Source organism: Heteronotia binoei, chromosome 1, assembly GCF_032191835.1.
Source record: "Heteronotia binoei isolate CCM8104 ecotype False Entrance Well chromosome 1, APGP_CSIRO_Hbin_v1, whole genome shotgun sequence".
In the NCBI taxonomy this organism is placed as follows: domain Eukaryota; kingdom Metazoa; phylum Chordata; class Lepidosauria; order Squamata; family Gekkonidae; genus Heteronotia; species Heteronotia binoei.
In genome coordinates this window covers 164,578,516-164,605,230 of record NC_083223.1, presented here as the reverse complement: position 1 = coordinate 164,605,230, position 26,715 = coordinate 164,578,516, and the positions used below count along the sequence as shown (strand labels likewise).

Here is a 26,715-nt window from a genome sequence, read left to right as displayed (position 1 = left end):
CATAGATGAGGGTTGTCATCACAACCGCTTTGTAAACATTGATCTTTGTGCCTTTTTTCAGATGCTTGTTGCTCCACACTCTTTTGTGCAGTCGGCCAAATGCACCGTTTGCCTTTGCCAGCCTGTTGTCAATCTCCTTGTCGATCTTGGCATCTGAGGAGATGATGCACCCCAGGTAGCTGAACTGCTGGACTGTCTTCAGAACTGATTCACCCACAGTGATGCAGGGAGGGTGATAATCTTCCTGGGGTGCAGGCTGGTGGAGAACTTCTGTCTTCTTCAGACTAACTTCTAGGCCGAATAGCTTGGCAGCCTCTGCAAAGCAGGACGTCATATGCTGCAGAGCTGATACCGAGTGGGAGACGAGTGCAGCATCATCAGCAAACAGTAGCTCTCGGATGAGTTTTTCCATTGTCTTGGAGTGTGCCTTTAGTCGCCTCAGGTTGAACAGGCTGCCATCGGTGCGATAGCGGATGTAGACACCATCGTCCTCATCTAGATCTACTGCGGCTCTTTGAAGCATCATGCTAAAGAAGATCGTAAAGAGAGTTGGTGCGAGAACGCAGCCTTGCTTTACACCTGTGCCTATTGGGAAGGGCTCCGAGAGGTCGTTGCAGTGTCTGACTTGGCCTCGTTGGTCTTCGTGTAGCTGGATGATCATGCTGAGGAACCTTGGGGGACATCCTAAACGTTCCAAGATTTGCCACAGGCCTTTCCTGCTAACGGTATCGAAAGCTTTGGTAAGGTCGACAAAAGTCACATACAGAGCCTTGTTCTGTTCCCTGCATTTCTCTTGGAGCTGCCTGAGAACAAATACCATGTCGGTGGTGCTCCTGTTAGCTCTGAAGCCGCACTGGCTCTCTGGGAGGAGTTCTTCTGCAATGGTGGGCACCAGTCTGTTCAGGAGTATTCTGGCAAGGATTTTGCCTGCGATGGAGAGCAGGGTTATCCCCCGGTAGTTGGAGCAGTCTGACTTTTCCCCTTTGTTCTTGTATAGGGTGATGATGATTGCATCGCGAAAGTCCTGTGGTAATTTGCCTTGTTCCCAGCAGGTGACAAGTACTTTGTGAAGTGAGCTATGTAGTACTGTGCCCCCATGCTTCCAGATCTCTGGTGGAATTCCATCAACTCCTGCTGCCTTGCCACTTTTCAGTTGCTTGATGGCTTTAACAGTCTCTTCTAGGGTGGGGATCTCATCCAACTCTGTTTTCACCGGTTGAAGTGGGGGTGGGGGGTGGGCTCCCTCTGGGAATCCTACCCCCTCAGGGAAAGTGCATGCGCAATACATAGCCTCTCCTCTCCCGGTGTAGTGAACGCCGCGTGGTCACTGTCTGGCTATGCCTGGCAGATGGTCACTGCAATGGCCTCTCCTGCATTACTGCATCCGAAGCAACACCTTCTCGCTGGTCCCCCCCGTTTTCACAGAGTTTGCTACGTCATGGTGTGACCGAAGTGTCTGGCGGTATAACCGGATGGGCAGGCTGGGCCCACCAACCTCGTCAGCCTAAGAGAAGGAAAACTCTAACATCAAACCCGGGCAGATAGAGCTCGTTAATGTAACACCTACCACCTGGAGGACTCACTGCCGGCGTCCCGGCTTACTGGGCCATGGCAGATGACCCCCAGGTGAAAGGGTGGAGCCAGTACCGCGCACACTGCGCTTCACCTAAAAAATTCCTCTGCGCAGGCCTGAAGGGCATATCCACACACACAACCCACAACACATCAAGTCCTGCAGCGATAGGCAAGGGGTGAAACGGCAGGTGGAAGGTGCCACTGGAAGCCGCAGTCCCGATCCTGCATGTAGGCGGTTCAGGATATTGGTCGCCTGATGCTAACCCGGAGACGAAAGCATCTTTCGGCAGCACCCTGAACGACCAAGCAGCCTTATCTAGGGACAGCACTGCTTGCTCCACACGGAGAGGGGCCTAGAAAAGGTGGCCTAAACAAAGCTCGTCTCCCCCACCCCAGTTGGCTAGCCGCGGTCAACGGGCATCCTTACTTGCGGTCGAAAAATAACAACAAAGAAAAGGCATGCACCTGCCTCACAAAGTGTGCAAAGACTAAAGCTTGCGTGTTGGAACATCAGAACCATGCTTGACACAGTAGGCAGTGGTCGCCCTGAACGACGCTCTGCTCTAGTTGCCCATGAACTTCTCAGGTTGAATATCGACATAGCAGCTCTCAGTGAGGTCCGTTTCCCTGAGGAAGGTAGTCTTCAAGAACACGGTGCTGGCTATACCCTCTACTGGTCGGGTAAGTCAAAGGCTGAGAGCCGCCTTTCTGGCGTTGGCTTCATGGTCAGGAACTCCATTGCCTCCAAACTCGAAAACCTTCCAACAGGTCACTCAGATCGCATCATGTCCATGCGCCTCCCACTTCAAAACAAGCAGCATGCAACACTCTTCAGTGTGTATGCCCCAACCCTTCAAGCAGATCCTGCAGAAAAGAACAAGTTCTATGCTGATCTACGCAACCTCGTACGGAAGACCCCTACAGAGGACAAGGTGATCATCCTTGGCGACTTCAATGCCAGAGTAGGTAAAGACTCGGAAGCCTGGAAAGGAGTACTTGGCAAACACGGCATTGGCAACTGCAATGACAACGGGCGCCTCCTGCTAGAATTCTGCACGGAGCACCAGCTCACCATCACCAACACTATCTTCCAGCAGAAGAACAGTCTGAAGACAACCTGGATGCACCCACGGTCCAAGCATTGGCACCTTATCGACTACATTCTGGTGCGCCAGAGAGACCTTCGAGATGTCTTACACACCCGAGTAATGCCCAGCGCAGAATGTCATACGGATCATCGTCTTGTACGCTGCAATCTCCGTCTTCACTTTAAACCCACACCCAGGAGAGGAGGTATCCCTCGGAGGAAGTTTCAGGTTGGCAGCCTCCAGTCAGCCGAAGTTAAAGCTGCCTTCCAGGCAAAACTCCAGTCAAGAATTGAGGACCTCAGTTGCCCCACAGACCCTTCTCCAGAAGCACTCTGGGAACACCTAAAAACTACCGTCCTGCAGATCTCTGAAGAAGTCCTCGGGTTCTCCACAAGGAAGAACAAGGACTGGTTTGATGAGAACAATCAAGAGATCCAAGAATTACTGGCAAAAAAGAGATCTGCCTACCAAGCACATCTTGCTCAGCCCTCCTGTCCTGGGAAAAAAGCAACCTTTCGCGCTGCATGTAGCAACCTCCAGCGCAAGCTTCGAGACATTCAGAACGAGTGGTGGACCAAGCTTGCAGAGAGAACCCAGCTGTGTGCAGACACTGGTGATTTAAGAGGGTTCTACGAAGCCCTGAAGGCAGTATATGGTCCATCATATCAGGCTCAGAGTCCCTTGCATAGTGCAGACGTCCAAGTGCTCCTCACAGACAAGGCATCCATATTGAACCGGTGGTCGGAGTATTTTCAGGTTCTCTTCAGTGCCAACCGCGTAGTTCAAGATTCAGCAATCCATATACATACTTAGAGAATGGGGTTACAAACAAGCAAATAGAATGTTACATATGATTCCCTGTATTCCTGATGTGATCTGCAATACTTGTAGTCTGCAAGCTTATTTAACTGAGGGATCAGTGAAGTGCTGATAGTTTAAGACATATCTGGTTTTGAAAATATAAAATATATACAGTACATATTTGCTGTTAATAATGCTACCTACACTTTACATATGCACAGTTAGCACAGATATACAGCTCATGATATATTTCTGATGTGGACCTAAAAAGGAATGGATTCAGCCCTGATATATATATACACACACACACACACACACACACATATATATATATATCTTCTGATTGACAACAATACTGTAAGTACATTTTATTTTCACACTATAAAAGTAAAGAATTACAGGCCAGTTGAGCCAAAATACTGAAACACATCAGGTTCCAGTCAAGCTGCCAGCTGTTGCCATATTTATCAATTTAAACTGCATACTTCTGGTTCTCATAACTACAAAAGATTAAACATCTATCTAGATTTGAGGAGGATAGAATACACAAATTCTAAAAATGTATGAGGCTGCAAAGATTAAATAAAGGAACATATTAATTTGGAGCCAGTGAATTACATCCAGCTGCGACAGTGAATTAAGTACCGATTAATGGCTAAAGCTTTTCTCCAGTTTGGATTCTGAAGCAAACTCATTAAGCTTTTAGAGCAGCTATAATGTGTGTACTGTGGGAACTGTTCAATGCTATTCAGGAGACTTTTACTGTAAGCTCAGAGCATTTCCTGCAGCGCTTCTGATGCTATTTTCTTTATATAACATGTGTGCCTGAAAATCCAGCCAAAAACAAGTCCTTTGTTTTTCTACTTTGTTGTGGTCCCTCTCAGCTTTACGTTTCTTGAACACAGGTAAATAAACTCATAATCCAGATGGTGCAACAGATGTGAGAGCAGCACTCTGAAATCAACAGACAGTGGGCAATACTTTCCATTTTCTCTTTTAAACGCTAACTAATATGTAATTCGGAATCTCCGGTGTAGTTAGCATCTGCTCCCTTCGGCCAGCCAAAGGTTACAGGTGTTCCTGATGTCATTTCACAGTAAGGCATGGGCTGGGCTTGTGAGTGAGTGCCCAGGCTCTAATCTTTCCCTACCACCTACCAGTTTTATCATGCTGGGCCTCCATTTGCTGCATCTTCTGTGTCAGCTCCTGTTCTCTCTGCTGGGCCTGAAAGGCTCGGGTCTTTGCCTCATTGCTAAAGCTGTGCTGAATGTTCTCTTTTTCCAACCTACCAAAAATAAAACAAAATTAAGGCTCAGGAAGTATATAGAGATTTAAAAAGTATACAGCATTAACAGAAGCCAAATAAATGGCATACAAGGTTGGGTCCAACTGCACTTATACCAGTGCCAATATTCAGGTTCAGCATGCCAAAGAAATATTTTCACTCATTTATAAATTGTGTTTGAATATTTTGAGTAGAAAATGGTAAGCAACAAAAATAAGGAAAAAATAGGAACAACCATTTAAAACAGTATCAATAAAATAAATAACTATATTTTGTTAATATTTTAAAAAACGTAAGTGGAGAGTCACACTAACAGGTTATCCTACAGAAGCAGTGAGGTTCAGTGAGATCTCTGCGGTATGGAATGAAGGCATTAAGGTCAAAGATATAGAACCAAACATTCCTTCTGAGAGAACTGGGAGGAAGATACAGTCATATTGATAGTAATATCAAACGATCCATCCTGCTCCACACATAGGTAATCAAATTGTGGCAACAGTCACATTCCAACTTTGGTTCCTAATAACAGAGTCCTGTTCAAGCCCCTCCACCCACTAGAAAGCCACTGCTAGGGCAGTTCTGCTTTCTAAGACTGGTGTACTCTTTTAAATTTTAACATTTCTCTCTGTGGCCCCAAAGTAAGAAATAAACATTTTTCTTTACAGAAAAGGGGCTTTGACATTTTCATTAATTCATCAAGGCAATACTGTGCGAATGTATCAGGAAACAAGTTAAGCAAATGTAACACTACTACTAAGAAAACAATTTAGAATTTTTAAAGGCCAATTCAATCTCTGACATTTTTAAAAGTTTGTTTCTCAGTCTGAAGTATGCTACATCTCAAGGAATCGCTCTGTTTAATTCCCGCCCCCCCCGGATTGCTCTAGAATGACGACTTCTGAATATCTAACTAGGAGAGTTAAATGAAGAGATTTAAAAAGGGGGGGGGGGACTCTGGATTAGGCACAAGTCAAGACAGACCATCAGGGGACTGCAAATCTAAGAAAGACAGATATAATATTACAATTTCTTACTTAACATTAAGCTATATTCAGGTGAGTAGCTGTGTTGACTCCTACCGATATTTATGGACTAGTAACTCCATTTCATTTTATCTGGAAAAAGTGTGGATGCACACGAAAATTTATACCTTGAATAAAACTCTATTTGTCTTAAAGATGCCACTGAACTCAAACTTTGCTACTTAACATTAATAAATTCTAGAAAAAAACAGTTTCAATCTGATTGTTCTTTCACAGGTTACCTGTTGAATGAGGGAAGATGCTCATTGCATATTTTCACTACAGCCCTCAGTATAGGTTTTTTTTTTTTTTTTGCTAATCCTGTTCCCACATAGATCTTATGGTTCTGTGTATTATCACCATAAATCTGTGGTTTTCAAACTGTGTGACAGGGAATCTTGGGATTCCCCAGAAGCTTCTCAAGGATTTCTCAATGAGCAGATTATTGATGACTCATGAAAGACAATCTGCCTAACATTACTCATCTTTACCACAGTAAACTGTTGGATATGTTCAGAAGTGCTCTCCCAGTTCACATAATGTGATGGTGAGACCAAGGAGGCATGCCTGTGTTCCTTGTGAAACGAGTATTGCCCTAGAATCACCCCAGAATCCTCTACAATATATAGGGTTCCATGGCAGAGACCAACATTCCTGAAACACAGAAAGTTTGCAAACCAAGTCTACAGATTAAGATTGCATTCAAACTGTAAAACAGCAAGACATAGCCTGGAAGCAAAAACAAACAAACCACACAATCCTGACTTTGCTCAAAACCATTTTGTGGATCTGACATGAAAATTCTTTAAAGAAGGACTGCTACCACTGGTAGATTCCTTTTTCCCCAAATTACAGCTTCAGGGGAATAGTTTGGATTATTGTAAAAAGAAAACAGCACCTCCAGAAAACAAAGTAGACATTTGGGTGTATGCATACTCTGCCACTTGCATCTCTGTAGTTTGCAGTCACTGAAAAGTCCAAGCAGAAGATAAAGGAGAAGGAAAAATTGGGGGGCAGGGGACTGATAGTGGAATAATCAGAACATGTTTCTATTATCAGCATTGGAGATGGACAAAAAATTGGCTGCAGTGGACCTACAAACCAATTTTATCTAGCCACTAGGGGTGGGTATGAGACAAACTATGAACCACAATTTGTGCACAAATTGGGCAGATTTGTGACTAGTTTTGAACCAGTTCATTTGCTCACTCCATGCCTGAACTGGAAAATGAAGCCCCTATTTTTCCCCTCCTGGTTCATTGGTTTGTTTTTGCAGTTCATTTTCCCAGACAGCCTGGTGCTGATTCAATCAGTTTCTAGACAATTCTGGGGTGTTCTGGGAGCTCTAGAAACCCCCATAGCTTGATTGGCAGCTCTGGGAACTCCCATTCTGTTCTACGGGAGCAGACACGTTGACTCCACTGCTTACACTTTGCAGTATGAAGAGAGAAGAGTTAGTTTGGGGAATTATAACTTGGACATTTCAAATCCAATTTTTGCCAAAGTTGGAGGGTGGGTGGGTGGATGAGAGCCTGCTGAAGAATCCTGATGAGTTTTACACCTCCTGAACCAAATGAACCAACAAACCATGAACCGATTCAGGCAACCATATGAATCACAAAATTCACCTCCGGTTCAGGCAACAAAACAAACCACGAACCACAATTTTCCCATTCCGTGCTCATCCCTACTAGCCACTGACTCTACCAAATGTTAATCAAGGAGTATTTAAAAAGTTGGCATGCAGTGTCCCTGAGTATTTCTCACTGTTACAAAACTGTTCTCAAGTGTACATTGGGAAAAGGTAATATGCCCCTTAAGGGAATATTTTTAGGGAGCACATCTGTTTCTCTCCACAATACCATGTACTTTCCAAACATAAATATCTCACATTTGTGGATATTAGTGACTGCTATTAATATTACTGACTGCTATTATATCAGCAAAATCTGACAGGGACATGCCAGTAATTGGAGAATACAGCAGTTCAAGAAAATACAGATGCTAGATATCTACAGAGGAGCAGGAAACAGAAGTGTATTTTGCTACATACAGCAACCTCCTCGTAAAATTTCAAGCTTCATAATAAACCTGGTGTCATCTTTCTATTAGTGTTCCAGAAATATGGAGCACATTAATTCAGTGATAAAATGGAGTACCACACAAAAAAAGTCACAGAAACATAAAAGTGGACTTCTGGCTTTGAAAACTCCCCCTCCTCCCACAAGTGATAGCACGGACAAATATGAACTATACTTTTGGTACATTTGGTATTGCTGTTTCACTATTGGTGCTTGGCAATATGTTTTCCACAAAATTTACTAATTTAATTCCCTTTTTTATCTCCATGACATGGAAGTTTGTCTTTGTGTTGCATTTAACCTTGACTGATTTTTTTTGTATTTGCAACAAAAGAAAAACGGATTTTGCACTCACTCTATGCCACTCTGACATTCCTCTTTTCAGCGTGGCATCCTTCCGATTTTCCACTATCTGCCCCAGGGCTTCAGCTTGCGTCGGTGTTTTTGCACGGCAAAGAGAAACTGCTAAAAAACAGTTTCTCTTTGCCACACAAAAATGCCAATCTTTGCTGAAGCCCCGGGGCAGAAAGTGGGAAATCAGAAGGACACCGCATAGGGTGAGTGGGAAATAGGTCAGAGTTTAAATAAAATTGTTTTCAAAACAATTTTATACAGTTTTGTACAGTTTTCAGAGGAAAGAAAAAAATTGCTTTGTGGAGGAGCCACAAATGGAGTCCAAGCCACTAGCTGGCTGTGATTTTATGAGAGCAAGTTTGAATCCCCCATCTGGCATGGAAGTCTTCTGGGCAACTGTGGGCCAGTTACACATATACAGCCTAACCTGCCTCAGGATTGTTGTGAGAACAAAATGGAGGAGAAGAACATAAATCACAGCTCTTCACAAATCAGAAATCTAAAAGTTGATCCAGTTAACATAAGAACATAAGAGAAGCCATGTTGGATCAGGCCAACGGCCCATCCAGTCCAACACTCTGTATCACACAGTGGCCAATAATTTATATATAAAGATATATACATATATATACACACTGTGGCTAATAGCCACTGATGGACCTCTGCTCCATATTTTTATCTAACCCCCTCTTGAAGCTGGCTATGCCTGTAGCTGCCACCACCTCCTGTGGCAGTGAATTCCACATGTTAATCACCCTTTGGGTGAAGAAGTACCTCCTTTTATCCGTTCTAACCCAACTGCTCAGCAATTTCATTGAATGCCCACAAGTTCTTGTATTGTGAGAAAGGGAGGAAAGTACTTCTTTCTCTACCTTCTCCATCCCATGCATAATCTTGTAAACCTCTATCATGTCACCCCGCAGTCGATGTTTCTCCAAGCTAAAGAGCCCCAAGCGTTTTAACCTTTCTTCATAGGGAAAGTGTTCCAAGCCTGTAATCATTCTAGTTGCCCTTTTCTGCACTTTTTCCAATGCTATAATATCCTTTTTGAGGTGCGGTGACAAGAATTGCACAAAGTATTCCAAATGAGACCGCACTATCGATTTATACGGGGACATTATGATACTGGCTGATTTGTTTTCAGTTCCCTTCCTAATAATACCCAGCATGCCGTTGGCCTTTTTTATTGCAATCGCACACTGTCTTGACATTTTCAGTGAGTTATCTACCATGACCCCAAGATCTGTCTCTTGGTCAGTCTCTGCCAGTTCACACCCCATCAATTTGCATTTGTAGCTGGGATTCTTGGCCCCAATGTGCATTACTTTGCACTTGGTCACATTGAACCTCATCTGCCGCGTTGACGCCCACTCACCCAGCCTCAACAGATCCCTTTGGAGTTCCTCACAATCCTCTCTGGTTCTTACCACCCTGAACAATTTAGTGTCATCCGCAAACTTGGCCATTTCACTGCTTACTCTCAACTCCAAATCATTTCTGAACAAGTTAAAGAGCATGGGACCCAGTACTGAGCCCTGCGGCATCCCACTGCTTACCGCCCTCCACTGTGAAGACTGCCCATTTATACTCACTCTCTGCTTCCTATTAATTAGCCAGTTTTTATTTTATTTATTAGTCAGTTGATGAGTATTCAGATACAATAACATTGCATTCTGGGTCCCCTTGGAGAGAAAGGCAGGTTACAAATGAAGTAAATAAACAAACTAACCACATTCAGGATCAGGCATTTTGTTTGATTCAAACCAACAGGCTGTCACGTTCTCAGGGTGCAGGCAGGCAGGAGTTCAAAGCCAGTCCAATGCCAGTCCAGGAAGTCAAGCAGGAGCCAAGTCACCAATGTAGAATCACAAACCGGAATCAGAAGTCAATGTCCAAAAGCCAAAAGGTCAGGGTGCCAAGGAAATCAAGCAGGTCAGGATTAGGAATCAGGAAGGAACGTGGATGCAAGCCAGAGAATAGACTTGTTGCTTCCACAAGGTTACCAGGTCCTGGGTGGGAGCTATATGGGAGTCTCAATCAGCCTGCTCCCTGGGTGGCAGTGACTCTGCTAGAACTCAGGGCTGAGAGATCTGAAGCATCGGCGTGCCTCATGTCTTTGCTCTGAACTTTCTTTCCGGAGTCTGCTTCGAACTCTTGGGATGGGAGGAGGAGAGCTTGGAGGAGATTGATTGTCAACAGCTGACACTATTGCCTGGAGAGTGACTGATGTGCCAGCTGCTGTTTGTTCAGCTGAGGCACTAGCTGGCATCTCTTCCAGGTCTGTTAACCCTTCCAACTCCTCCTCGTCAGGGCTCATGACACAGGCTGTCTCATTGTAAAAAGCTACTAAACCTAAAATGTACCAATAATTTTCATTATTAAATCTAATTCTCATCCATGGAGCATAGATCAAAAAGTCCAAGCAGAAATTCTACAAAACCTGGGGAAAGCCCAAGGTTTGCAGAAAAATATGAAAAGCAAATACATTAGGAATGTTAAAAATACATTGAATATATTTAAAAAAATAGTAGTAATGTCTGCTTCTTTTTAAAAACTGTGAGATCTCACAACATCAAACTCTAAGACTCTCATAGCCATCTGGGGGAGGGGGTGCTAGGCAATCCACAACCAACATTGCCAAGGATTCCAAACCTCAGTTAGTGTCAGCATGGAAAAGCAAGGAGAGAGAAAGACTAGAACACAGATAAAGGATAGGAGGTAATGAAAGGCGTTGAAAGGCAAAAAGGGAAAACTGAAGATGGGAAGGGGAACAAAAAATGGTGGGTGATGGAGGGAGCAAAGGCTGCCAGTGCAGACCACAGAAAAAGGTAGATAGGAAGGAAGGCAGAGGGATCCACATACAGGCAAAGTATGAGGGAGAGAATGCGGAAATAAGACTCACACAAGTCATCATGGATCCCTCAGTAAAGGGAAAATTCCATCCTCCTATCTGTGAATATCCCAATAGAGCTTAATAATTATTAATAAAGCCATTTTGTTTTTGTCTAAATGGAATTCAAAGCAGTTTACTAGACAATACAGTGTCCTTTTCCCTCGTCTTTCCTTTTTGATACAGAATTTGGTCTCCATTCAGTCTATATTTCATGTTGCAGTCTATTATATGCTATGGATTTACATACAGTAAACACTTCTCCCCAGGGGTTCATGCACAAATAACACATGAGTAGTATATGGGAGTAGCACTGGAAAAAAGTTGGTCCAAAGTACATATGAGAAATGCAACATGTATCTCACACAGCAGATCACAGTCTGAGTGCCATGAACCTTATCAAAGCAGATGGGTAAAGACATCTAGCTGTAAATATCCAAAGGCATAATCAACAAATCCTCCTCACAGTCTGAGTTCTCCAAAAATGTGCATGCCATAGGAAAAGGGAGGGGGATTCCTCAAGGATTCCCTTGAGCATATACAAATCTCACAAAGGTGAAAACAGGGGCATCCTTTCAATTGCTCATTCCACCAGTCAAAACTGGAAACTTCAAGTGACTGACACAAATATTTGCATCTTGTTAAAGGATCACATTGTTAAGATAGAGGACAAAAGAATGAGGTCAAAGATTCAAAAGGAAGACATGTGATGAGCATTTATTTAAAAGGGTTATTATTTCTTTATATGATTTTATTTGAAAGTGCTGTAAAAAAGGTAAATATGAAGAAATAATGGGCTGGTTAAACATATTATTTCTATGGAAGCGCAGACTTCCGCCTGAGGAGAATGACTTTCAGTCACTCCATTTGCAGCAGCCTAATATGCATGCCTTGAAATTTTGCTCCTGGGAAAGAGTGGTCACCTCAAACAGTATATTGAGGGACATCTGAAGCTTATATGATGTATCAATTTTGGATTCCATCTTGGATTCCAGTTTTCTGAGAGAAAGGGAAGTTTATAAATAACTAGGAATACGGTCCATTGTGATGGAAGATACAACAGGCTCTAGAAAGAGGCTCTGGGCGAATGCCCCCCCCCCTTGCTGTCTTCCCACTCACTCAAGGCATTTGCTCTCCCCAACCATGGTGTCTTCCCACCCACCCAAGGCAGCCATTTTCTGTAGCAGAACTGATCTGACTTCAGCTTTCTATCTGTTCCCTCCTCCCTACAGCCTCTACCTACGAAAAGTACAGTCTTTCTCCACAGTGTGGACCAAAACAGCTCACATTATTCTCCTCCCCCCTTTTGATCTGCACAATAACCTTGTGAGGGAGGTTAGGCCGAAAATCTGTGAGTGGTCCAAAATCACAGCACGGACCAAAGGAGGGAAGCAACCTCAGCAGGGTATAATGACAGAGTCCACCCTGCAAAGCAGCCATTTTCTCCAGGGGACCTGATCTCTGCCATCTAGAGAGCAATTGCAATTCTAAGTGATCTCCAGCCCTCACCTGGAAATTGGAAGCAATGGCAGCACCTCCCATCTCACTGCAGCCTCTAGCTAGGAAAAGCACAGTCTTTCTCCACGGTGTGGGGGAACCAAAGCAGCTTAAATCATTCTCCTTTCCCCCCCTTTGATCTGCACAACAACCCTGTGAGGCAGGTTAGGCTGAAAGTCTGTGATTGGTCCAAAATAACCCACTCAGCTTCCACAGCAAGAACCTGGGTCTGGCAGACCCTGCTCTGAAGCCCTAGCTCCTATGCCACACCGGCTGTCATAGGGCTGCTGCTGAACAGTAGGAAGCAGCTAAGCCTAGTTAAGTCATGCCAGTCAGGTGGCATCAAGTCACCCAGAGGATGATGCTAGGGCTAGGGTAGTCAACCTCCAGGTGGAGCCTGAAGATCGCCTGGGATCACAACTGAACTCCAGACAACAGATTTGTCTCCCCCTAGAAAAAATAACTGCTTTGGGGGTGGACTCTATTGCATAATATTCAGCTGAGGCCTCTCCCCGCCCCAAACTCTGGTTTCCTTAGATTCCACCATAAAATCTCCAGGAATTTCCCACCAACCTGGAACTCACAACTTTAGTCAGGACTGGACCCAATGAGTTCTCTATCAAAGCCCAAAGTAGGCCTGGGAAAGACCTCCCCCCCCAGCTTTTACTGAGAGAACCAAGCTTGTTGTGTTTTACTGACAGAAGCAACAGCTTCTGTCAGTTGCCTAGCAACAGCTACTGACTAGTAGCTTCCCCAGTGGCCAATCCTCAACTGTCCTGTGTCTATCAGTGGATGGGGAAGAGGAGCAGATCCCGCCAATTGTGCACAAGTTATCTTGACTGGTGGTTCACAGGCCAATAGCTGATGTGGTACATTCCATAGCCAATGCCAGCTGGAAAATGCCAGGACATTAGGGTTTTATATATATAATATTTTAAATAAATGTAAGAAATTGCTCATCTCCAACACACACACACACACACACACACACTCATGTGAGCTCTTGCTATATGTTTCTGGAAGAGTTCATGGCAGAGGCGAGGAAGGTTATTTTTGCTGATTTATGTTGCCACTTTTTACAGTGTTTTCAGTGGTTCCCAACTTCAAGACCAGTTTTCCATGAATGCAAAGGTAAGAGAGAAGGGAGAGACATTTGTTCGAGGATCTTCTTCTATTCACAAGCCACATTATGTGCCTCATAGTAATTTTTTAACACTTGGGCATATAGGGGAATATAAGGTTTCAGCTGAAATACAATGAGCCTGTTTAGACTATTCCTCCTTCTCCCAATTTAGTTTTACTACATCAAACTTGCCTGGCCTCTAGAAAGCATGTTTTAACTTTCAGAGCCAGGGCGATTCCATGTTCAAACAAATGTGTACTCTCCCCAGCTTATCTGCTATCTTCTTGCAGTTATGGCAACAGGAGAGAGACTAGAATAGGAAACAGGAGACTCAGTGCCTTCCTAAACACTTTTCAAAGTCCATAAAGCCAGAGGGGCATAGAAGGGTTTTGCTGTGCTTAGAGTGCAGTTCTAGGCACGTCTTCTCAGAAGTTACATGTTATTCAATGGGGCTTTCTCCTAGGAAAATGTCTTTAAGATTACAGCCACAGCATGTAAGCTTACTTCTAAGTTCCCCTCTGACACAATTCTGATTGAAAAATCTTATCTAAATAGGTTCAATGATAGGAAGAGTTCTATATACAAGATATCCTGAAGACATATGCAGAAAATGCAGAGAAGTAAATAGTCAGACAATTATTATTTAAGCTAATACTTCTACTTTCATACATTGACTGTTACAAATGCAGCTGGAAAAGGAAAGGAAAGGTTCCCTTTGCAAGCACCAGTCATTTCCGACTCTGGGCTGACGTTGCTTGCACAACGTTTTCATGGCAGACTTTTTACTGGGTGGTTTGCCATTGCTTTCCCCAGTCATCTACGCTTTCCCCCCAGCAAGCTGGGTACTCATTTTACCAACCTCGGAAGGCTGAGTCAACCTCGAGCCGGCTACCTGAAAACCCCGCTTCTGTCGGACACTGAACTCAGGTTGTGAGCAGAGCTTAGGACTGCAGTACTGCAGCTTTAACACTCTGCGCCACGGGGCTCTTCTAATGCATCTGATAGTCACATAAATTAATATATTTATTTAAATATCCTAACAAAAATGGATTTTATAAAGACTATTCAACTGTTGGTGAATACATGAATCTACACCTTATGACAGATAGCAAGTACAACTTTAATGGAACAGCTATAAACCTACACAAAGTTCAGGTCTATTAACCCCCACTTACCTCTCAGTTATCCAAAATATTCATTGACATCATGAAAATATAATATTTTGTAGTCTATTTGATGCTGAAATCTTTTCAAATATTTTCACTGACACTTGTTATCAAAACTTTGATGCACAACTTTAGGCCACAATAAAACCCCTTAGGTTGCTAAATAGAAACTGATTTTGAAACCTGCCTTTAAAAAAAAAAAGTCATACTGCATAAATGGCTACTTTTTTGGATGAAAATGTTTTGGGGGGGGGCGGCAGTCAAAAACACCATAGGGCACATCAACCTGTTTTCTGAGTTGGGATCTTTTTATAACAGCTCCTTAGATATTTAGTGTAACAGTAAAGTACTTAGCGAGCTGAGAATTATCCTGGAAAGTCACTTAAGAGACTCATTATACATCTTTGCATACTTCACAAAAACACATTTCATTTAATTGGCTTGAGCAACAATATTGTAGTGAGCAACAATACTGTAGTGCACAGCTGCATGGGTCCCTACCAGCATTCTGCTCTCACAATTTCTCTCCTCACTGCAGCCACTGTCCCATGTAGCTTTTGTCCAAATGAGTGGCCACTAACTCCGACATAGCTATTTCAGTGGTCAACAGACATCCATCCCCTCCTCCACCTTTTGCCAGTAGAAAACCTGCTAGGACATCTTACTTATTTCATAGAAGACTAGGTCTGGAGGCAATGGGATAGGTTGAACTTCTTGTGTATTTTGTCAAAATGTGACATTTTGTCACATAAAAGAGGGGGGGATAAAACTATGTTGTAGCTAATATTGAAGTCTTATCTTGCTATCTTCTTGATTTGGCTTGCATGCACCACAACATTTTCCTAATCATAACTTTTGTGTGTTAACATTACAAAAAATTGACAGACAAAGCAATATCCTTGTCAATTTTAAAAGTGTTTTAAACACTTTATGTTATTTAGAGCAATGGATGAATGGATTTTAATAGCAACTTTCCAACTAAACTCACAATTACTGTCATTACGCTAAGTGCTTGATATCCCACTGTGCAGTTTTGCTTTCTGCTTTTTTACCTTCTTCCATGCACACTTTTAGCCACTGATTGTACAGCCTTTCAGTGTTTTCTGCCTTTTCCTTTAAATAAACTGGCTCTGGCTCCTTCCATCTGGTTCCCCTTCCGTCAGCAACCCTGCACCTGTTCACACCTCCTCTCCTGTTGGATTCCACTGAACATTTCCTCCTCTGCCAGGGCTATTCTGGCACTCACAACCTTTCTGTCATTCAATCCATCTGTCAGAAGTGAACTTTGTTTACCGCAAGCTTCTGCTTTCTTCTTCAAGATGCAAAGCCCCTCAAGGTCATTGTCAAAAGAACTGTCGGCATATATTTAATCCTTAGCAAAAGACAAAGCTGGACAGTTATCCATTTGTGAGAATTAAATTTAGTATAGGGAAGACAACAGGGAGACTAAATATCCTATTATTTCATGATAATTGTAACATTCTGCAGAATTTCCATTTATGCCTATATGTCTTTCTACAAAATCTTGTCCAGTACTTTTTGCCTACTTAGTAAATGGGCAAAAGAAAAGAAAACCTGATCCCCATCACCAAAAACAGTGTGTAGCATTAAGAGAAAACATCACTCATCATCTTTGAGAGTAAAGGAAAAATGAATGTGAAAATGATGAAATAACCTATACAATAAGAAAAAATGATCAGAAGTCTGAACAGTCCCAAGATGAAATTTTAATGCTAGATTTTTTTTTAGAATATTGTCTTTGACGTACATCACAATTGTATCAAAGCCCTTACTAAACCTCCAAATACAATATCACATTTTTTTCAAATAAACACACTGCCCCTGAAGATTTTCTTTAAAATAATTGTCACTCATTTGCCTGTACAGTTTGCCTATGCAAATGATTTCTGCAAGTAAAAGGAAAGAGCTGTGAAGCTACTCTGATACATTTCATTCTGTCAACAGGACCGATTATGTGGAACTATTCAGGCATGCATCTGCTTTTCATAAATTGGTTCCGATAGTCACATAATACTGAATTATTAACTAGTCTCTTAAACAGTTTTAGACATCTGGAATAAGGAACATTTTACAAAATTATGTTTTCTTGAGGAAGTTTTTTTCACCAAAGTAAAAATGTGCCCAAAGATGAAGAGAAACACATCTGCACGTCGTAATAGATTTAATTCTTTTTAATCCACAAGAGTATAAAAATCAAGTTACAATCATCTAAGTGATAAAACAGAATTTCATTTGTATGTCATAACTTTGTGGCTTAATGTAAATGTTGAAGTTTTCAAGATTAATTATATAAACAATAAAAGTCAATTAAAGCCAGAATTTTGCTGAGAAATTAAAGGGTCTTGTTTTTGTCCTTTACAACCACATGTAGTATTGTCAAAAGAATATAACAGACCTTGATATTCTAGAAAGGTCTAATATCGTTCATATAAAAATAACAGCATTTAGCTTTTCTTGCAAACTAAGCTGCACAGTTATGTGCAATGTGCAACACGGAATAACCAGTGAGGAAGTCATAGACCAGCTGCACTTGTGTAAAATGCTCACACACTACAGAAACAAAGTCGTGGGACAGTTCATGGCAGCATGATTCCCACATCTATAAAATGCATCTACTGAGTAGGGAAGAAGTCTGCCCCCTGTCATAACTGAATAGACCAGAGACAGAAGAGAGTTACCAGATGGGAAGATAAAAGTAACTGTACTTTTGCTGTTTTTCTGTACATCATTGTTCTTTCTCTGCAAGGACGGGGCTAGCGATCCATAGTACATTGAGAATGGTTTTGAAGAGCATTTCCCTTTAGTACTCTTATTTGAGCATAAGAAAATATACAACTAGATACCCCTAAAACCGAATAATTTCAAGATAAAATGTCAACCCTTCAGCCATTCAAATGAATGATAATGTATTTACCGACAACAAGAAATAGGCTCTTATCCTGTGTCAGAAACAAACTTATGAGAGGGCTTCACAGAGAAAGAATCTAAATATTTTCCTTCTCTGTAGAGAAATGAGTTGTTCATACACAGAACAGTTAAGCATATTTGTGGTTTTGCCCTATTTTAAATGGAAAACATATCTGTCAAAGAAAATTAGTGCAAGAAACAACACCACACGAATCACAATATTTGTCTAACGTAAAAACTTTTAAGATATATCAGATAAACTGTTTAAAATAGTTTCTAGTGAAAAGGTGAATAATCATCTCCCACATAACAAATGAGGAAAAAATAGGCAGAACCTCACACTTTATAATAGTCATGCAAACAATATATAACCTTATAGAAACTGAATTATGCCCCATTTTTTCTTATTGAATAAGTATGAGTATAAATAGTGCAATAGTTTTATAAAATTAGATGAATTCAAAAATCCTTTGGGGGGGTTAGAAATCTGTCTGAGCACAAAAAATCTTATTATAAAATTCCTTGCCCTTAAAGAAATTAAAAATAATATCTACAGAGATGTCCATATTCTGTGTAGCTGTTAGATTACAGAACGTATTTTCTTCTCATCTCATTAATAATGTTAGAAATACTGTGATCTTAAGACAGATATTATTTAGATATTATTAAACATAAACCCAAAATATTAGGCAATAAAAAGCCAGCAGTTTATAAAGTACACTTTTGCAATAATTTCTAAGTTACTGCCAGAAATCAGTATTTCTATATTTGTCATCATAAAGTAGTGCATGGTCTAAATGATATCTGATAAAAATATTTCTTCCATAATAATTCAGAGCAGCTCATCTATAACGAAATAACATTTCAGCTGCCTTAGGAAGATCCTGTAGTCAATAAAAGAGGTTAAATTTCCCAACCAGATACATCCTTTGATAACAATAAAGGATTAGTAATTATTCCACCACCATCTCTTAATTACTTTAAGGCAAGACCTTATTTTCAGTTGTGCAAATATCTGTGGCTTGTACACCTCTAGGACAAAGAATTAAGATACTTTCACAGAACAGCTCAGGGAAGGAAAAAAATGCTTGCAAGATTCTGTTACAAATAAGGAAAACAAATGGTAATTTTCAGATCTTCTGTAGTCATTTACTAATATGCTTATATTATCAAATAAGACTAATTTTTTCAACAGCCTCAAATTAAATATATTGTAGAAACTGATGCATAAATAGCATATGGCTCTGTTATACCACCTATTTCAAATTCCTGTAATTTTTCATTCCCTCCCTGCTCAAAATGAATAATTGAGCCAAGCCATAAACCTTCCAAAGAGAAAAAACATACAAGTTGAAAAACAGAAGCTGAAATTTTCTTTGTTCAGTGAAGAAATGCATCAGCACATATACATCAGCATATGTTTATCTTAAAAGTGTTTCTGCCATTCACACTGGTCATTTAACTATGGCAACTACTATAATTGTTCTGTGTAACAGGACAATTTTCCAGGGCTATTTCTTCTAATATGTTTTTTTTTTCTTTTCAGCCTCACTGTCTCTGTTTTTCAGTCTGACAGTAAATTTTTCTCCTACATGCCAATGAACTCCCTACCTAAATAAAATAAATACTTGTACAATTTGGAACTGGATTATATGCAAAGTTACAGGACTGAGATGCAATGGTTATGATATGCAGAAAGGAACAAGTATCCCTTTATCAAAAAGCACAAGGAATAATTTTCTAGACCACAGTTGTTCTAATTAAAGTCCCAAGCCTGAAGTGCTGAATTTTCAGGTGAGAATAATTTGCTTAACAGATGAATGCACTCAGATCTACTCTCAAACTAATAAATACACTTTAACAAAAATTGGTAAAAATACTGAACATAGGTGATAAGTCTCAGAGTATGCTTCTAACTTCAGAGGAATGATGTAATACACATTTTCTTTGGCAGTACAGATTGGAAGTCAATTCACAGATTTATGTATTCTTTGTATTATACATTTACAGATTCCAGTTAGGAAAAGTTTCTGTATGCCTTCTATACTAAAAAGACATTACAAGGTCTTGCATCAGACCAATGGCCACACCACTGTAAACATCATGGAATTCTGCAGCTATCCTGCAGTTTCCCTCGCTGTGGTCAGTCTTCCCAGCTGCCCTATCTGTTACTGTCTGATTAGTTCTGCTAAGGAGCCCCTCCCCTGCCAGCTTTCCATGCCATCTGTTCTACACAAGATGGCTGCTGCCCAGCAACCTAACACTGCCCTCCTACCTGGCACCCGGCTACCATCCTTACCCCAAAGTGCTAACACAGGTTCTCACTGCTGGCAGAGTCAGGATTTCATTACTACTACTTTGACAAGTGCAGGGTTGTTTGTAATTTCTCTTTTATCCTGATTTTGATTGTACAACCACCTCCCACTGATTCAGTTTGCTTCAGTTTTGTTGCTCACAGATTTTACTCTCCACATTAATCTCCCTCTGGCATGTTACTGCATCTGTTCCCTTTTTTATTATTAATTTTCAAATTCCCACCATTTTTGACAAAAAGGAGGTAATCTACACTCTGCTTCTGCCCATTTCATTTTCTTTAATTTGGAAGATAAGTATGAAAGCATGCCAAAGAAGTTAATTCTCCGTTAACAGTTTATTTTCTGGCATCACAATGCCTTTGTATATGAAAAGCAGATCAGAATAAATGTTAACTAAACCACAAGCAATCCTAAATTTAATGAAAAATAAGCATATGAAATAGGAACGAAGAAGTTTATTAAGCATAGACTACAAACTTATTTCACATTTTACCCTATCCTTCAATTATAAATTAACAAGAGTAATTTTTTAAGCCAGTTTCTAGAATATGTTTTTAAAATTATTCTTTACTTGGGTCAAACACATTTTTCTATGGATGTGCACTATTACTAATTATTGTATTTTACAGACCATTAATCCTTGCACTATTATTTTTCCTGATAAGTCAATCTAGTTTGTAAGAAATCTGTAAATCATTAATATTATAAAATAAGGATATTCTTGTTAAGTTGTATTTTAAAGCACCCTGTAATATTTTTCTCTGTAATAGACATTACTGCTTAATCAATATTTACTGCAGTTATTATTTATCTATAATATTTTGAATGAAAGAAAAAGCCTTGTATTGACAGAGGAAATTAAAAAACAATTTTTTACAGTGCATATGCATCCCCCCACGCACACCTGGCAACAATACAGCCAGTATCCTAAACAAGAGTAAAGTTTAAATAGCTTAAGTCATAAGAACCTGGAAGACAGAATGTTACATTTAAATTATGTATCTTATTTATTATACATGGATATCAATTAAAGCCACCAAAGACGCTGAAAACATGCTAGAAGCTACTAGAAGCCTTAATAAACAGTGGGCATTTGAAGCTGGTGGAAACAATGCTTTTAACTGTTGTCCATCCTTCAAAACATTGCCAAAACATGTTTTCAGATATCAGCATCAAATACTCTTGTTTGTCTTCTGAAATATACTATTTCCTATAGTTATTAGCAAAAACAATTTTGAAACAAATAAAAAAGAGAGCCAGTCTGGTGTAATGGTTAAGTGCGTGGACTCTTATTTGGGAGAACCGGGTTTGATTCCCTACTCCTCCACTTGCACCTGCTGGAATGGCCTTGGGTTAGCCATAGCTCTGGCAGAGGCTGTCCTTGAAACAGCAGCTGCTGTGAGAGCCCTCTCAGCCACACCCACCTCACAGGGTGTCTGTTGTGGGGGGAGAAGATATAGGAGATTGTAAGCCACTCTGAGTCTCTGATTCAGAGAGAAGGGCGGGGTATAAATCTGCAATTCTTCTCCTATTTAGTATGCTTTCATATTGTGAAAAAGAAGCAATGTATGCTGGAAAATCCCCATTATTTTACTAGAATGCCAAATAAGTATCTAATGGATTGCATACACTATTTCAGTCCATATCAGAATTTTGTAAAATGGGTTGAATATCAGTAACAGGGACAGTACTACATTACAATTATTGTAGGTATCACCTACTTTTATTGCACTGTCTTTACCTTTGAATTCCACACTCCACATATTTTATAAGGTATACCCAGCCTTAGACAGTCTCCTGTCACTACTGTTCTCTAATTCACTTATCTTAGTCCTATTACATTATTGATTGGGTGTCATGCTTTCTGATTGTACTGTTTATACCCTGTAACCTTTCTTGAATCTCAGGGAGAAAGGCAAACTATGAATAAAAGTATATAAATCTTTAAAATGTAAGTTATCACTGTACACAAACAGTAGAAGGTGCTACAGTTAGCTGAGCACAGTAGTATTTAACTATAACATTAAAATAATATAACTGAGTCCCTGATCTGAGGTCTCATCCTAAATAAATACAAGACAAATGAACAATGCAGCTAATGCAGCTAGTTTAAATGAAGTCAGAAAGGTTTCTTTATGAAAATAAAAGGGTGAGTTTACAATTGGAATAATCCCACCAAGTAAAAAAAAATTACCTCAGTTCTTGAAGTTTATTTCATATTTAGAACAGGGGACATTCTTTGAAGGTGTGTCTATACCTTAATATGAACTTATTACTGTTGTCAAATATTAATTTGCTTTTGGGGGGAGGAGGAGGAGGAGGAGGAGAAGTTGGATTTCTACCCTATCCTTCACTTGGCGTCTCAGAACAGCTTACAATCTCCCTTGCCTTCCTCTCCCCACAGCAGACACCCTGTTAGGTAGGTGGGGCTGAGAGAGCTCTGAGAGAACTGCTCTTGGGAGAACAGCTCTGAGAGAACTGTCGTTGGCCCAAGGTAACCAAGTTGGCTGCATGTGGAAGGGAATCAAACCCATTTCTCCAGATTAGAGTCTGCACTCTTAACCACTACACCAAACTGGCTCTCAACTAATATTAATGGTGCTGGTACAAAGAAGGTTCTGCCTCAAGTGTTAGAAATGGTTAGATTTTAAAGGGAATACAGAAAAAAGAAAAGTAGGGTAATAGGGAAAAGGGAAAAACTTTTGTTAAACAGATTTGGTTACAATTACATAATATATGAGCAGATATAGAAATATTAAGGATGTTTTGTAAACAATGTATACATTTGTAGTAAAATACATGGCAATTAGTTAACAAGTACATAAGCCTACCCCAAGTATTGTAATGTTTCTTTTTCAAAAAAAGAATAGAACCTCCAAAACCTCAAGAGTTTGAAAGCTGTATATCAGAGACAATGCTCTAACAGAGATGATAGGTCCCTCACTATTTAGTATTCTATAGATAAATCATCATTCTGAACTGGGCAAGTGCACTTAAGCAAGGATTGATCTGGGATAGATTTCCTCTCTCCCTATTAGGAGATGAAGGTTCTGAACTTTCTTCATGAGCAGCTGTAGTAATTCCTTATAGTCAATCCTCATGGATAACAGTGGGCAAAACTGCAACATCATGCTAGGGCCTCTGTTAGCTTATTGGAGTCAACTGGGGGAAAGGGTCTCCAAGCTACACTTCCAACTTGAGTATCTAGTAGCAAATATTAATTCAAGTGATTTGTAAATAGGAGCAAAATTTACTTTCATTTAGTAAGAAGCAATTATTCACTAACACTGTTGTTTTCAATTGGCATCAATTCAACCAATTCTTCTCCTCCTCCTCCTCCGAATTCATTTCAACAGCTGGATGTAATATTGGTGGAATGCTTTTAACCAGTTATATTTAGAACTGTTAACACAACAGATTCGGATATATAAGATGCAAACACAAACCCCTTACAACGAATTTTAAAGATGCAGACCTAAAGAATGCTATGTCTTCCAAGTCCAAATGAAGGCACTGATTATGACTAATAAAGCTCTAAATGGCTTTCTCTGCCAAGCATAATATATACCCACCTCCACCTCTACACTGCCCTGAATTCTACAAGATTAACTAACATCTTCAGGATAGAACTTCCAATTACATTTGCAAAGGGCAGTATTTATGGGCACCCTTAATCTGTGGAGTTCCCCCCAAGGAGATTCATCAAAACCTCAAAAACACACCTTACAGGTCTCTGGTCTTTCTCTTCATATCACCTTATCTGTTTTCTAGCATGCTGGCATGTCTAAAAACATGTGGTAATATGCCTCAAGAAAGGGCCATTTGGGAAAGGGGCACAGGACATCTGTTTAGCCTGGGCCTCAAGCTCAAAAAGGGAGCTAAAATTTAGACACATGCATTTTTTGGCATTTCACAACTTGTTTTTAATGAGCAACCCCAGTGGAACAAAACGTGACACATTCTCTCAGCTCAATTTTTAAAAAGTTCAAACTATGTCTTACTCTTATTTGGGTGCCTTGTTTAGGTTTTGTGCATTTTTTACAGTTTCTCTGGACCTCTGAGAGGGCCTCCATCCAAAAGCAGTAATTGGCATATTTTATTGCATGTTTTCAGAGGGCATTCCACATTTCTGGTGCTGCCACTGAGAAGGCCCTAGCCCGTGTAGAATACAATCTGGCCTCCCTTGGTCCAGGGATAGATAGTAGGTTTTTTGTGCCTGAATGCAGTGCTCTCTGGGGAACATATGGAGAAAGGCGGTCCTGTAGATAGGCAGGTCCTCAACCATATAGGGCTTTAAAGGTCAATACCAACACTTTGAAACAGACTCAGAACACAATAAGTATCCAGTGCAGCTCTTTCAGCACTGGTTGAATGTGTTCCCATCAAGGGAGCCCCATTAACAACCACGCTGCAGTGTTCTGCACTAGCTGGAGATTCCGCGTCAGGGTCAAGGGTAGCCCCATTTAGAGAGCATTACAGTGATCTATTCTCGAGGTGATCGTAGCATGGATCACCATTGCTAAGTCGTCATGCTCCAGAAAAGGGGCCAGCTGCCGTACATGCCAAATATGAAAAAAGGCAGATTTGGTAGTTGCTGCTAATTGGGACTCCATTGCCAGAGAGGACTCCAGGAACACTTCCAAACTCTTGAGTTTAGGGGCTAGTATTAGTGGCACCCCATCAAGAGTTGGCAAAGGGATCTCCCTTCCTGGGCCACCCCGACTCAGAGAACCTCCATCTTCGTCGGATTCAGCTTCAGTCAACTCAGCCTGAGCCAAGATGCTACAGCTTGAAGAGCCAGGTCTAGATTATCCGGGGTACAGTCGGACTGGCCACCCATCAATAGATAGAGCTGGGTGTCATATGTATATTGGTGACATCCCAGCCCATACTTCCTGACAATCTGGTCAAGGGGGCGCATATAGATGTTAAATAACATCGGGGACAGAACTGCACCCTGTGGCACACCACATATAAGTGGGTGCCTTCAGGATGATTCTTCCCCAATCACCATCCTTTGTCCCCAACCTTGGAGAAAGGAGGCAATCTATTGCAAGGTGGACCCCTGGATCCCCACATCAGCAAGGCGGCTAGACAGTAGCTGATTGTCAACCATATCAAATGCGGCTGACAGATCTAATAGTAACAGCACTGCTGAGCCGCCCCGATCCAGATGTCGCATGAGGTCATCTATAAGGGCGACCAGAACCATCTCCATCCTGTGACCTGGCCAAAAGCCTGACTGGAATGGATCCAGCAAAGAATTGTCATCCAGGAATTCCTGTAGCTGAATCGCCACTGTCCGCTCTGTGACCTTACCCAGAAAGGGTAGGTTCGACACCGGCAAATAGTTTGCCAATACAGCCAGGTCTGCAGATGGTTTTTTCCAAGAGGGGATGGGCCACAGCCTCTTTAAGAGGTGTGGGAAAGATCCCTTCTAAGAAGTAAACTTGCAATCTGGATTTGAATTTCTGGATTTGAAAACAAGAATTATACAAGATTTGTGCTCCTGTGGGTCCCCAGTCTAGAAGGCACAGCAATTTGGTCTCTTAAAATTTAGTGCAGATTACCTGTCAGATAAAATATATAAGGATATCATAAGCAAATATAATTCTGTCAGTTTTTGAATAGTAGTAACAAGAAAGAAAAATAAGATGACCAAGTATAAGCATCAAGAACATGGAGAAAGGGAGAAAGATAAAAGGGTAGTGGTAAAGAGGGTGAAAGAAGTAACTAGAGAGGAGCAACCCCTCAGAGACACACCAGAAGACCACATGGAAGACAGAAGGGGTTTTACCATAACAGGGCAAATTTCAGACCAACAAATGAATGATCAGTGATAATGATGAAAATAGTCACACATTTTTTAAAAACTTAAATGAAAAGCTTTAATTGTATTTTTAAAAACTTAAATTAAAAAAGATGACATCAGTTAAAACGTAACGGAGCAAAAAATAAGATGTCTGTTAAACCCACTCCATCTCCTGTCATGTATCCAAAGCAAAAGTCTGCAGAATTAAAAGTATGTGTGCATTCTTACACAAATTACAGAGGTATTGTTTAATTCTGGCACTGCTGAACTACATATTATTTTGGTGCTGAACAATTAGTATACCTTATTAAGAGAATGGGAGTTTTTTAGAAAATCCATCTATAGTTTGGATTTCCTCCAAGAATCCACACAGCTTCATAACTTGTACAGTGAGCCTTAGGAAGGAAATTGGTAAACCATTTGGTTAACTATCACAACAAATCATTATAAAAGAAATCCTGCAAAATCAAAACTTTTTCTATCTTAATAACTTACCCAGAACTTCTTTCAAGTTCATTAACCTCTAGCATATTTGTTCTCTAAATACAGGCAGTGAGAAGGGTGTTTTTCTCCCCATCTGCTACTAGCCCATGATCTATATTTACACCTTTTTTTTTTTAAAGGAAGATGATGTGATCATTTAAGAGGCAAATTATAATCTCCCAAATGAACCATCAATATTCATATTCTTTGAGCATGAGCATATGTAGTTTGCCTCACCCAGTACTACACACCTAAATGCTTTCTGGGACATTTTTAAATCTGAATATTGTATTGT

General features: G+C 40.8%; 1 protein-coding gene across 2 annotated transcripts in view; it reads right to left on the bottom strand.

The window, feature by feature from the left end:
• Window positions 1–26,715, bottom strand: part of SDCCAG8 (SHH signaling and ciliogenesis regulator SDCCAG8) — a 200,707-nt gene that overhangs the window by 115,991 nt on the left and 58,001 nt on the right. For both annotated transcript variants that reach the window (XM_060243613.1, XM_060243621.1), the window contains one exon: window positions 4,622–4,749. In XM_060243613.1, the coding sequence (XP_060099596.1) occupies window positions 4,622–4,749 (128 nt within the window). The remainder of the gene's footprint in view (window positions 1–4,621; window positions 4,750–26,715) is intronic.